General features: G+C 46.2%; 1 protein-coding gene and 1 long non-coding RNA gene across 2 annotated transcripts in view; one reads left to right on the top strand and one right to left on the bottom strand.

Annotated features, from left to right (window-relative positions):
* Positions 1–5,307, bottom strand: part of TICRR (TOPBP1 interacting checkpoint and replication regulator) — a 43,244-nt gene extending 37,937 nt beyond the window's left edge. The window contains exon 1 of the mRNA XM_061394422.1: positions 4,320–5,307. Coding sequence (XP_061250406.1) covers positions 4,320–4,982 — 663 coding nt within the window. The 5' untranslated portion in view covers positions 4,983–5,307. The remainder of the gene's footprint in view (positions 1–4,319) is intronic.
* LOC133234186 (uncharacterized) lies at positions 5,247–11,232 on the top strand. Its single transcript, XR_009732055.1, has 2 exons — positions 5,247–5,460; positions 7,561–11,232. It is a non-coding gene; the product is annotated as an uncharacterized LOC133234186 (long non-coding RNA).
* Positions 11,233–14,509: the final 3,277 nt, after the last annotated feature.

Below are 14,509 nucleotides of genomic sequence, written 5' to 3'. Positions count from 1 at the left end.
CCAGTCCTGTGGCCACTGCTGAGTTTTCCAAATTTGCTGGCATATTGAGTGCAGCACTTTCACAGCATCATCTTTCAGGATTTGAAATAGCTCAACTGGAATTCCATCACCTCCATTAGCTTTGTTCGCAGTGATGCTTTCTAAGACCCACTTGACTTCACATTCCAGGATGTCTGGCTCTAGGTCAGTGATCACACCATTGTGATTATCTGAGTCGTGAAGATCTTTTTTGTACAGTTCTTCTGTGTATTCTTGCCACCTCTTAATATCTTCTGCTTCTGTTAGGTCCATACCATTTCTGTCCTTTATTGAGCCCATTTTTGCATGAAATGTTCCCTTGGTATCTCTAATTTTCTTGAGGAGACCTCTTGTCTCTCCCATTCTGTTGTTTTCCTCTATTTCTTTGCATTGATCACTAAGGAAGGTTTTCTTATCTCTTCTTGCTATTCTTTGGAACTCTGCATTCAAATGGGAATATCTTTTTCTTTTCTCCTTTGCTTTTCGCTTCTCTTCTTTTCATAGCTATTTGTAAGGTCTCCTTACACAGCCATTTTGCTTTTTTGCATTTCTCTTCCATAGGGATGGTCTTGATCCTTGTCTCCTGTACAATGTCACAAACCTCCGTCCATAGTTCATCAGGCACTCTATTAGATCTAGTCCCTTAAGTCTATTTTTCACTTCCACCATATAATCATAAGGGATTTGATTTAGGTCATACCTGAATGATGAAAGTGAAAGAGGAGAGTGAAAAAGTTGGCTTAAAGCTCAACATTCAGAAAACTAAGATCATGGCATCTGGTCCCATCACTTCATGGCATATAGATGGGGAAACAGGGTAAACAGTGGAAACAGTGTCAGCCTTTATTTTTGGGGGCTCCAAAATCAGATGGTGACTTCAGCCATGAAATTAAAAGACGTTTAGCCTTGGAAGGCAAGTTATGACCAACCTAGAGAGCATACTCAAAAGCATACTCAAAAGCAGAGACATTACTTTGCCAACAAAGGTCCATCTAGTCAAAGCTATGGTTTTTCTGGTGGTGATGTATAGATGTAAGAGTTAGACTGTGAAGAAAGCTGAGCACCGAAGAATTGATGCTTTTGAACTGTGGTGTTGGAGAAGACTCTTGAGAGTCCCTTGGACTGCAAGGAGATCCAACCAGTCCATGCTAAAGGAGATCAGTCCTGGGTGTTCATTGGAAGGACTGATGCTGGTGCTGAAACTCCAATACTTTGGCCACCTCATGCGAAGAGCTGACTCATTGGAAAAGACCCTGATGCTGGGAGGGATTGGGGGCAGGAGGAGACAGAGGATGAGATGGCTGGATGGCATCACCGACTCGATGGACGTTGAGTTTGAGTGAACTCTGGGAGTTGGTGATGAACAGGGAGGCCTGGCATACTGCAGTTCATGGGGTCACAAATAGTCGGACACAACTGAGTGACTGAACTGAACTGATGTACGTGACTTAAAAAAAACCACCAGTATACATATAGAATATAGCAATGTTTTTATTTTTATGCATATTATGGACTAAGTAATAGACAAGTCCTAGTGGCAGTTTCAAATTTAGGAATTTATAAATGTGCACAAGACTATAAGCTCCAAGACAGCAGGGACTACATCTGTCTGGTTCCCAAATGGTGCACTCAGTATTCAGCATATCAGCATATGGTGGTGATATGGTTTAGCCACTGAGTTGTATCCAACTCTTCTGACCCTGTGGACTGTAGCCCGCCAGGCTCCTGTGTCCAGCATGGTATGCACTGAGTAAATCAGAAGCATAGGTTGAAAATGTGAGAAGGGCCTCTCATGCTCCCTTCTAACTGATGTCTTTGCAAGAGTTCTATGTGCTTGGATTCCCTTCTCCCTGAGTCTGTTTCTCCCAGTTCTACTTCCCAGACTGTAAACTCCACAAGGCAGGCCCTGGAATTTCTCTTCTTTCTACTCTCATTGTGAGAGCTCCCCAAGGACAGAATGCAAGTCTCCCTTTCACCTTTGCAGTATGGCAAAGCAGAGGCTTCTGAATACGAAAAATTAGATCTACACTAGAAAAAAAATTCCAGAAAAGCTTAAGATTGTTTGATGGGCTTTTTCTCATAGGAAACAACATAACAAATGGAGGAAGGCTCAGAGAAGATCCACCTCTGCAGGTGATGGAATGTGAAACCTGGGAAAATATTTAAATAGACACTGTCAACCTACTTATTTTAATATCATTCTGAAAAAAAAAAAAAAAGAATCTTCAAGCCCTTTCTGCTAAGACTTCTTTCTAGCCAACATCTGATATAATACAATTTCAGAATACAGATTCTCTGATGTGATTGAGTATCAATTATCCCAAATCGAGCACTAATTCGTTGTGTACTGTGTCCAACACCTAATTCGCTGTCTTCACAAACACTTTTAGGATTCCATCTTCTCCATCAATGTTTACCACCCCCTTAAACATTTTTGCCTTTTTCTTTTCTTTGACAAGTCACTGCTGGCTTATTTGGCATTTGCTACATCTTTCTTGGGCTTTATATGTAAAAGTAATTCGGAAATTTTAACCCAGTGTATCATTATTTGTCTTAAGTATCTCATTTCCCATTTGCAGCCTTGCACTTCTACCTCAGAGACATGTTTCCAATAGATGCAATCACATCTTTCATCTGGTTAAGCCACTTTCCCAATCAGAACAAAATCTGAATTTATTACCTTGGCCCTACAGAGAGGCCTCTGCTACCTTCTAACTTCCTCTACTCTGGTGCTTGCCCCTTGCCTAGCAGGTTTCAGCATACCCAGTTTCTAAAACAAAAGAGGCTTGTTTTCCCCTCAGATCTTTACACTGGAATGTTCTCTTTGCCAGGAATGTTTGTTCCCAACATCACATTCCTCCTCCTTCACCATTCCATTCTCTGTTCAAAAAGGTCTTCCCTGACTACTAACCTATGTACCACTGCCTCCAGCTTCTACCTCCTCTGCCCTACCCTCAGCCTCTTACTCAGCTTTATTCTCGAGCATAATTTGAAATCCTATCACTCACTTGCTCATCTGTTAACCTTCCCTGTGTAATATTTCTTCCCCCAGAAGGTAAACTCCACCTGGCTGACCACCACCTGCCCAGCAGCTAAAACAATGTAGTGGGTACACAATGTAGTGACTCCTCAAATTAAATTATTAACAGACAATGTAAAGTGATCAGAAGAAAATAATGGACATATAAATATATACTTATCACAGCACTTAACTACAGCAGGGGATCCACTGCCTCACCAAAAATTCAAATTAGCCATTTAGGACTGTAAGTAGGTAAGAATTTGTTCATTTGGCCAACAAATATTTCCTCAACACCTCTAACACAGGAGACAAGAGAGAGATGTGTGGCTGCCTCTGAGGTTATTTTTAAACTTGATGGAAGGTGGGTGACTGCACACCTGGGACATATAATGGAGAAAGGGTAAGTGCCACAAAAGTGTTTGGCAATTCAGAAGTTGAGATTGAGTAAGCTGCCATGTGGCAAAGGCCCTAAAGAATGAAAAACTGAAACTGTTAGTCACTCAGTCATGTCCAACTTTTTGACACCCCATAGACAGTAGGCAATGGCACCCCACTCCAGTACTCTTGCCTGGAAAATCCCATGGACGGAGGAGCCTGGTCCAGGGCTGCAGTCCATAGGGTCGCTAAGAGTCAGACACGACTGAGAGACTTCACTTTCACTTTTCACTTTCATGCATTGGAGAAGGAAATGGCAACCCACTCCAGTGTTCTTGCCTGGAGAATCCCAGGGACGGGGGAGCCTAGTGGGCTTCCGTCTATGGGGTCGAACAGAGTCGGACACGACTGAAGCGACGCAGCAGCAGCAGACAGTAGCCCACCAGGCTCCTCTGTCCATCGGATTCTCCAGGCAAAAATACTGAAGTCGGTTACTATTTCCTTCACCAGGGGATCTTCCAGACCCGATGGAACCTGGGTCTTTAAACTGGCACAAAAGAGCAGTGGCATTTCAAGTGACTAAGACAGTACAAGCTGTGACGATCTGTTGGGCAACTAGATTATGTTTCAGACAGGCTGGAACATGAGTCATGTGTAGACAAAAATGAAGTCTGGAAAGACAGATAGGACCTAAATAGTGAAGGTCCTCAAATGAGTTGACTCAGTAGGTATTCAGGGCCTACCTATCCCGGTGTGATGACTGTAGGGATGTGCTGTGACTCCAGGACTTTCCTTCGGAAGGGACACCTGTTGGTCATGTTAGTCTCCTTCTGGGTCCAGGGGCTGCTCGGCAGACACTTGCCAAGTTCTGGTTCATTAGAACCAGAGCACCTTTTAATCTTACCTTTGGCCATTCGGTGGTATCCACCCAGTAGAGGGTGATTTTTCGAGTTCTCATGACTTCCTGGACTTTCCTGGGCAGCAACTTCTCCATCACCTGCTTAGGAGTAGGCGGCAGGCGCTGGGCCTGGGCCTCGGAACCGGACACGAACTGCAGCAGCTCCCTCTGCGAGTGCGGACAGGGGGCCAGGAGGAAGACGGCGTTGACAAAGCCCCCGAGCGCAGACTCGGCCTCCCTGGCCTCGCCCTCCACGTCCAGCAGTCTTCTCCCGCTATTACGCAGAATCGGCTTGGTGGGCGACGTGATCTCGGGCCGGTCCCACTGATAGTCTAGCAGCGTCTCCATGAGCGCGCTGTGAGTGTGGCTGGCCCTGGGCGCCGGGCCGGGCAGGTGGGCGCCCTGGGCGCCATCCCCGAGCCGGGCCTCCAGCTCCTCCTCAAAGTCCTCCCAGGAGCGGACCCCCAGCTCTCGGAAGTCAGAGACGCGGGAAGGCCGGCTCCGCGCCCCCTGAGAGTCAAAGAATCTGAAGGCCCAGCGGACCCTGGCCAGGCCGAACCGGCAACTCAGGTAAGTGAGAAGGCGCAGGGCAGCTCGCCGGACCAGACTCTCACCAGCGACGCCTCCCGCGGTGTCCAGCAGCAGCATTACGTTGTGGCAGCAGGCCATGTCTCCCGCCCCACTGCCTCAGGGTTCGAGACCGGACCTGCGCCGCTTTCTCCTAGGCCCTTGCTTCAGGGAACCAGCGCCATCCTCCGCTTCTCTCAGGGACTCTGGTCGAAAAGCTCCCGCGCTCTCCAAGGGCCGCTGGCATTGGTGGAGCTAACTCCCAAACTCAGCTCCAATTGGTCGCTTGCCTTACGTAAGTTACGTGAGTAACTTTCATCCTTGGCGTTGATTGGAAGAGCGATGGAGAAGACCTGGGCTTGCTTGGTGGAGGGCGGGACTGTGGGCGGGACGCTTTGTTCCGGGAAAAACTTAACGTTCATTGGCCTGAGCCTCCGTTTTAAAATTTAAAGAGGTGGTGCCTGCGGCCTGTGTCTTTAGGTTTCCGTTTTCTGGAGGACTGTGCTTGTGCGGGCGGAGAAGGCGATGGCACCCCACTCTAGTACTCTTGCCTGGAAAATCCCATGGATGGAGGAGCCTGGTAGGCTGAAGTCCATGGGGTCGCTAAGAGTCGGATACGACTGAGCGACTTCACTTTCACTTTTCACTTTCATGCATTGGAGAAGGAAATGGCAACCCACTCCAGTGTTCTTGCCTGGAGAATCCCAGGGACGGGGAGCCTGGTGGACTGCCGTCTATGGCGTCGCACCGAGTCGGACACGACTGAAGCGACTTAGCAGCAGCAGCAGTACTTGTGCGGGAGGTATTTACTAAGACCTTGAAAATAGTAGGGGAAGAGAATTTGGGGTAGTTTGAATTGAACTGATTTGTAAGCCACCCTAAACTTTCTATGGAGTGGGATCTGAAGACGAAGACAAGCTTTCTCTAATTTAAGAAAAAAATATTAGAAATTATAAGTTCAGTCTCTTTGCCCTAGTTTCTAGGCGTTTCTGTTGAAGAAGGTAATTGAAGATTGGGATAAAAGTTTAACTTGAGGAAAAAAAAGGAAACGGCTTGAGTGATTAAATAAGTTATGGTACACTTCCAAGGGGGAACATCGTGCAAATTTTAATGTTTTTATACGTAGTGTTAAATGAAAAAAAGACCGCAAAACCACACATGCAATGAGATCCCAAAATTTTCTGTCTACCTGCATATATATTTTTAAACTGTTAATACTGTGTAGGGAAAATTTAAGTGTATCTGGTAATAAGATGGTGATGGTTTTAAAGGTTTGTTTTGGCTTTTTTTGTTGCATTTTCCAAGTTTTCTACAGTTCTATATTTTTTTTATTTTGCCTTTACATTCGAGGAGAATATTTTTTTTAATATATTTATTTTAAATTGAAGGATAATTGCTTCACAATACTGTGTTGGTTTCTCCCATACATCAACATGAATTGGCCATAGGTATACATATGTCCCTTCTCAGGGAGAATATTCTTGATGAAAAGGATCCTTCTGTTGCAAATAGAAGAATCCTCAATTGTAGAAAAAGTTGTGGCTCTAGATCCTAGAGATTCCTATTATTGGTTCTAACAGCAGAGGAGAATCTAAACTTTCTATCTGGAACTGGGCTACCTTAAATATTCTTCCAATCCTGAGATTCTCTGAGCCAATTGTCTCAAGAAAGACCATTAAAGATGCTTAGTAGATTTATTCCCTGACATTTCCTAATCCATCGACTGTCAAAGCAACAAACATTTTTTTAGTGTTAATTTGTCAAGTGAAAGTCAGTCAGTCCTGTCTGACTCTTTGGGACCCGATGGACTGTAGACTGTCAGGCTCCTCTGTCCATGGAATCCTCCAGGCAAGAATACTGGAGTGGGTAGCCAAATGCTTCTCCAGAGGATCTTGCTTACTAAAAACACGCACACCTGTTCATCATTCATTCAATAAATAATCATTACAGGGAACAAAAGAGCTAACTGTCCTTGCCCTGAGAAGCTTACATTCCAGTAGGGAGAGCCAAAGAAGGAAGTATATGTTGCTGCTGCTGCTGCTGCTAAGTCGCTTCAGTCGTGTCCGATGTTAGGTGATGATAAAAGCTTTGGAGTAGAATTAGGTGGAAGAAGTAACATAGAGTAGGTAGGAGTATGCAGTTTCAAATAGGGCAGTCAGGGAAGCCACTTGGACACAAAGGGAGAGAGGCCCTGTGAACATCTGGGAGCAGAGGGTTTCAGGAAGAGGGAAGAGCAGGTGCAAAAATCCTAGGACAGGATTTTGCTCCCTATTCACCAAGCTAATTTCTAAAGAGTTATTATTAGACTCTTGCTTTGACAAATAGAGGAAACTGAAGCTCAGAGCAGTTGAAGAGTCTCCATGATTTTATACACAGCAGAATCACAAATGGGATCAAATTCAGATTCCAAAAAGCAGGTTCCCAGGGTACAATGCTTACAACCTAGATTGAAAAATCAGCTTCATAAGGAGGGGCTTATTATAGAATACTTTTAAGAGTAAAGTTGATTGGTTAGGTCTTCATTTAGAACAATGACAGGGATCTGGCTATTCTGCACTTCTTCTCCCTGCTGCATTCAGCAATCTCCCTTAAAGTTTCTTTATTTAATATTTGTTTCTCTTTCTCTCCCTGTTTTCTACTCTTTTATTGGGTTGGCCAATATACCCCAATTGTATTCAAGGTCAGAAGAAGAGAGCAGATCCCAAGGCAAGAAAGCAAAGCTTTCACAGAATCCATCCCACCATCAGATTGTGACTTCAGTCTCAGTGGGTCACACAGCACTACCTCTAGCTGCAAGGGAGCCTGGGGAACTTGGGAAGACCGACTGAGAGGTCTATGTTGGATGGATCATTTTCACAGATGCTGAAGTAGGGGCAGTGGTAGAGAGAGACAGAGCCTGTGGCCCAAATGCTCAGTGACCGAGGTAAGGATCTACAGATGACGGTGACAAGGAGATAGGGTACAGTTTAACATCAGAAAGCCTGGGGAAGGGAAAAGGACAGCTTCCCCCCACCTGCAGGCCAGGTGGAATGAGTGGTGGGAGAGGGAAAAGGGCCCATACTTGGGGAAACTACATTGGAAGTAGTATCAGCAGGCGTTAGCCGGGTTTCCAAAAGCAGGAAGGTGAAGATCTGAGGACATAGATAAGTTTGTTCACGGTGCACTGCCATTCCAGCAAACACTACAGGGGCTCAAGGAAGGGTGGGAGATGGGGTCTTAGGGGAAATACGGAGCGGTAAGGGGTTAAATCCAGGTGATGAAGGTTACCTGGGAAGCCTGGAAAAAGAAGGGCTGAGGGTTCAGTGCAGGACTCAGAAACCATGCTAGGTATTTAAAGCAGGAAGAATTTAATACATGCATTGAATATCTACCTAGACTGAAAGGAGACAACCTCTCTCTATAGTAAGACAATGTGGCAGCAAGAGAAGCCCACATATTTAGAGAGTGCACCACAGTGGGAAGCCTGAGCACCACAAATACAGAGTAGCCCCCACTTGCTGCAGCGAGAGAAAGCCTGCGTGCAGCAGCAGAGACCCAGCGCAGCCCTGAGTAAATAAAGAAACATCCTCTCATACCCTTAAAAAAAAAATTCCAGCTCCCCACTTGGCCTTCTCTGATGCCACTCTGACCAGGGAGGGGGCCACCTCATGATGTCCAAGTCTGGAATTGTAGACTCCCTACGGGGCTAAGCCATCGCATTGTGTTTTTTTTTTTTTAAATTCTGGCCAGACTGAAGTGATTTATTATTGCCTAAAAGTTTTCTCTCTTACTAGCCTGCCCCTTTCCTGTTCTTTTGACTAGAGAGAGCAGGTTTTGTTGGTTTTTTTGGCCTGCATCCTTTATTAGATTGCCACTTCTCCAGTACCTAGTTCGATATGAAAGGCATAAAGGAAACCCAGAGTACACACTGCTGTGTCATTTCTTGGGTCTCAAGAGGTCTGGCCAGTCTGCCTCTTCTTGCAAACTCTCAGGATATTCTTATGTTTGTTTATATAGAATGTCCAGGGGAACTTTAGCTTTTACTAGTCAGAAGACTAGAAATAAATATGTCTACTCCATTTTGTCTGGAACCAGAAGTCAGGAATCATTGTTTTTATTAAAACATCACATTGCACTGTATTTGAAAAGTGAAAGTGTTAGTCTATCAGTTGTGTCTGACTCCTTTTGACCCCATGGACTGTAGCCAGCTGGGGTCCTCTATCCGTGGAATTCTCCAGGCAAGAAAACTGGAGTGGCTTGCCGTTCCCTTCTTCAGGGGATCATCCCGACCCAGGGACTGACTCCAGGCCTCCCACATTGCAGGCAGATTCTTTACTGCTGAGCCACCAAGGAAGCCCTGTTGTACTGTATTTAAGCTATCTCTTTCAGAGTTTGTTTCACATCTACAGTGAGGGCAAGAACTGTGTTTTATTTGTCTTTGCATCCCTAGTGTCTAGAAGAGTAGCAATCAGTTATTTTTTTACTGTGCTATTCCCTTTTATTTTTTATTTATTTTTAATGGATTATTGCTTTATAGTATTGTGTTTGTTTCTACCAAACATCAACATCAAATTTTTTTTTTTTTAATGGAATCGTGGATGGAGGAGCCTGGTGGGCTGCAGTCCATGGGGTCGCTAAGAGTCAGGCACGACTGAGCAACTTCACTTTCACTTTTCATGCATTGGAGAAGGAAATGGCAACCCACTCCAATGTTCTTGCCTGGAGAATCCCAGGGACGGAGGAGCCTGGTGGGCTGCCGTCTATGGAGTCGCACAGAGTCGGACACTACTGAAGCGACTTAGCAGCAGCAGCAGTATGTTATCAAGCATCTTTGTATTTCCCCAAACCCACTCCAGTACTATTACCTGGAAAATCCCATAGACGGAGGAGCCTGGTAGGCTGCAGTCCATGAGGTCGCTAAGAGTCGGACACGAATGAGCGACTTCCCTTTCACTTTTCACTTTCATGCATTGGAGAAGGAAATGGCATCCCACTCCAGTATTCTTGCCTGGAGAATCCCAGGGATGGGGGAGCCTGGTGGGCTGCCGTCTATGGAGTCGCACAGAGTCGGACACTACTGAAGCGACTTAGCAGCATCAGCAGCCTCAGCAAAGGATGTTACGAATTTGTGCAGATACAGATATATTACCACCAGAGGGCAGTAGCAGCAACACTTCCTTAAGGACTCTGCCGCCTACACCCCTGCTCCAGAATGAAAACTTTCCCCACGATTGCTTCTGTCCTAGTTTGTGTGAGAAAAGCTGAAGTCTGGGACCTTAATGTGTTTGGGCCTCTCAGGGGGAAAGAAAAGGACCTGCCAAGGCTGCACTTGGAGCACATGGTGGGGAGTTATAGATTTCCAGCATCTAGAGTTGACAGAAAGTGAAGAGGAACTAAAGAGCCTCTTGATGAAAGTGAAAAAGGAGAGTGAAAAAGCTGGCTTAAAACTCAACATTCAAAAAGCTAAGATCATGGCATCTGGTCCCATCACTTCATGGCAAGTGGGGAAACAATGGAAACAGAGACAGACTTTATTTTCTCGGGCTCCAAAATCACTGCAGATGGTGACCGCAGCCATGAAATTAAAAGACACTTGCTCTTGGAATAAAAGCTATGCCCAACCTAGACAGCATATTAAAAAGCAGAGACCTTACTTTGCCGACAAAGGTCCGTCTAGTCAAGGCTATAGTTTTTCCAGTAGTCATGTATGGATGTGAGAGTTGGACTGTAAAGAAAGCTGAGCACTGAAGAATTGATGCTTTTAAACTGTGGTGTTAGAGAAGAGTCTTGAGAGTCCCTTGGACTACAAGGAGATCCAACTAGTCAATCCTAAAGGAAATCAGTCCTAAATATTCATTGGAAAGACTGATGTTGAAACTGAAACTCCAGTACTTTGGCCACCTGATTCAAAGAACTGACTCATTGGAAAAGCCCCCGATGCTGGGAATGATTGAAGGCAGGAGAAGGGGATGACAGGGGATGAGATGGTTGGATGGCATCACTGACTTGAAGAACATGAGTTTGAGTAAGCTCCGGGAATTGGTGATGGACAGGGAAGCCTGGCGTGCTGTAGTCCATGGGGTCACAAAGAGTTGTACACGACTGAGCAACTGAACTGAGAGGGACAGTCATGCATCTAGAGGGATACGCCTCACAATATTTCACAGGCATTATTCCCTCCCTTTTATAGATGAAGAAACTGAGGCTCAGAGGGCCTGTCACAGCTAGTAAGAGGAAGTTCTGAAACTCTTACCCTACTTCCTCCAAGAGAGGCAAGACCAGCGTCCTCCCTGTGATGGAATGAACAAGAGAAGGAACCTCCCTGGGGAGTGGACCCAGACCAGCCCCACACCAACAAGCCTCTTTGCTTCAAGTGTGTTCCTCCTCTTTCTTTAATGGGGTGATAATCCACTCTGCTTTTAAGAGCTGTATGATCTTGGGCCAGGGTCAGTGCAAAGTGCAAAAATGTGGGACCCCTTTATTTAAAAAAAACTTTAAAAAATTCGAAACAGCAACAACAGCATTAAACCAACACAGGCCCCTTCTAAGCATGAGGGCCTGTGTGATTTTGCAAGTCATTTGTCCCTGATGCCAGCTCCATCTAGAGCAATAATAGAAATAATGAAATAATAATTGGTTCCCTCTTTGGGGTGGGCTTCCCAAGTGGCGCTAGTGGTGGGAAAAAAAAAAAAAACAACCCGCTGCAAGAGACAAGGGTTCAGTCCCTGGGTAAGGAAGATTCCCTGGAGGAGAAAATGGCAACCCACTCCAGTATTCTTGCCTGGAAGATTCTGTGGACAGAGGAGCCTGATGTTCATGGGGTCGCAAAGAGTCAGACACGACTGAGCACAAATGCGCTGGATTTTTAGGGTCCTACTTTATACTAAATTCTGCCTGTCCCTTTAAATATTTTATTACTTTTAACTTTTCTGAGATTACTTTTTTCTCCCCTCTGTGTGTTTTTATCTCTGCAATGGGGAGGTTGGAGTAGACCAGTAGTTCTTAACCCTGGTTACACATTAGAAGCACCTGGGGACTTTTAAACAATACCCAAAGCTGGCCACACCCCCACAGATTCTAACTGAACTGGATTGAGGTTGCAGGTTGGAAATTTTTACTGGCAGTGACATGAAGAATAGGTGTCCTTGGTGGGTCTGGGTAAAGGGCAGGTCTTTGGGGACATTGTTTCTCCTCCACAGCAGCATTTGTCCATCCATCCATTCTTCCCAGGGTCTCAATACTCCAGTGTTACCTGGTGGGGGAAGCCATCCATTGGTAGCAGTATTTCTGGGCACAAAGAGAAAACAGTGGCTTCCCCACTCCTGCTGGGAACTGCCAGCTTGCCTAGCTTCCCTGATAGAGCAAAGCAATGGGCACAAAACTGTTATAGAGAAGAAAGCAGAGAGGAAAGTGATGTGTATTGCACACTCTCTGAGTATCTTGTATTATACGAGGAGCATTCCTATTTAACCTCCCAAAAATCCTCTGGGTAAGTGTTTTCTAGAATCTGCACCCCCCGCCCCCTGCTTTTTTTTAATACAGCTTAGAAAGCTTAAATAAGTTGCTGGACAGCACACAGCTGATTGACTTGTCCGTCCACTTACTGGAGGGGCAATGATGCAGTTCAGAGACATGGAGGAGGGTGGTGTGGGGTGCAGAAGTGGAGGGATAAGACTGGGTGGGAAAGAAAGGCCCTGATGCTGGGAAAGATAGATGGCCGGAGGAGAAGGGGGCAACAGAAGATGAGACGGCTGGATGGCATCATCGACTCAATGAACGTGAGTTTGAGCAAACTCTGGGAGACGGTGAAGGACAGAGGAGCCTGGTGTGCTGCAATCCATGGAGTCGCAGCGTCTATAAGTCACAACTTACAGACTGAACAACAACAAGGCTGGGTGGGGCTTGCCCCCACCTCTGTCTCATCCTCTATGACCCCGGCCAACCTGAGGCCTGGGTCATAGAGGTCATACCACTTTGCTCTACCCCCACCCCCATTCCTACCCAGCCATGGTCCCTGGGCAAACCCTGTCTGAGGGTCGGTATAACCCCAGTGCCCTGTGGGACCGGCCCTCCCTTTTCTGGCAAAGTGAGCCAAGCTGTGACTGAAGCCAGTGAAGCCTGTCCAGGCCTGCCTTATCAGGACCACACAGAGCCCAGAAACCCTTCACCTCAAGTCCTGTGGAAATGGCCTGGAACACTGGGTCATTCACTTTCGTGAGAACCCAAGGACAAAAGGAAGGTCCCTGGGGGAGGCAGCCCAGGCACCTCAAGGAAACCTGTCAAGAGATGGGACTGAAGCGAATGAGGGGCCTCGAGCCACTGAGCAAAGCGGAAACTCCTAAGGTCGAACTCCTTCTTGGAAGCCAGTTACACTGCTCACAGACCCTGGCAGGCCTCACCCTGATGACCAGCCATCAGCCTCAGGGTCGCCCAAGGCTGGATAGCCTGGCTTCTGAGGAAGGAGGACACGTTCCCCTCCCTGCTCTTGGAGGCAGGCTTCCCAGGTAGTTCAGTGGTAAAGAACCCACCTGCCAATGCAGGAGACGTGGGTTCAATCCTTGGGTTGGGAAGATCCCCTGGAGCAGGAAATTGCAACCCACTCCAGTATTCTTGCCTGGGAAATCCCATGGACAGAGGAGCCTGGCGGGCTACAGACTGTGGGATCTCAAAAGAGTCAGACACGACTTAGTGACTAAACAACAACAACTCTTGGAGAGCTTTGTAGAGGCTCAGGGAAGCCATGAGGTCTGGGGTGGAAAGGTAGAAGTAACGCAAACCCCAGACAATTTACGGGCTGGGCAGGACTGCCTCCCTGATGGAGCCATGGCCAGAGCAGAGGGGAGGGCTGGAGCTAATCAAGAGGCAGTTTCACAGCCCCAAGCTGGGCTAAGCCAGCGAGGCCTGAACCAGCTAATAGCAGCCACAAGGGGAGAGATTTCTGTCACACCTTTCGGGGCTGCCAGGTCGTTTGCAAGTGAAGGGCTGGGGAGCCTGCTTTTAATTCATTCTTTTTTTTTATTTTTAATATGGGATCTTAGTTCCCCAACCAGGGATCGAACCTGTTCCCCCTGCATTGGAAGTGCGGAGTCTTAACCACTGGAAGATTCCAGGGAAGTCCCTAATTCATTCTTAAATAAGTAAATATTCAAATAGGTAAAACCTAAGATCAGATAAAAATATTTCAATAAGAGGAAACTGATTTGGGATAATGAAATCATTCTGGGGATGGATGGTGGTGATGCTTGTACAACCAAGTGAATGTACTTAATACTACTGAACTATCCTTTTAAATGGTTAACATAGTAGATTTTATGTTGTATGTGTTTTACTCCAGGCAAGAATACTGGAGTGGGTAGCCATTCCTTTCTGCAGGGGATCTTCTTGACCCAGGGATCCAACCCAGGTCTCCTGCATTGCAGGCAGATTCTTTACCATCTGAGCCACCAGGGAAGCCCTTATTACAGTTAAGCAACAACAACAGGAGGTGAAACTGTTTAGAAAGCTCATCAGATCAGAAAGCACCAGTCTCATCTGAGGTTGAAGAGAGGTTTCCAGAAGCACCTGCAGGTTCCAGGGAAGGCATTGTCTTTCCCACAAGCCTCAAAGTGACCTGCCCATGAGTTTAGAAAGGGATTCTTTTTTCCCTTAAT

The sequence above is a fragment of the Bos javanicus genome, chromosome 21 (assembly GCF_032452875.1).
Source record: "Bos javanicus breed banteng chromosome 21, ARS-OSU_banteng_1.0, whole genome shotgun sequence".
In the NCBI taxonomy this organism is placed as follows: domain Eukaryota; kingdom Metazoa; phylum Chordata; class Mammalia; order Artiodactyla; family Bovidae; genus Bos; species Bos javanicus.
The sequence above is the reverse complement of the archived record's forward strand: the minus strand, read 5'-3'. Positions and strand labels throughout refer to the sequence as shown.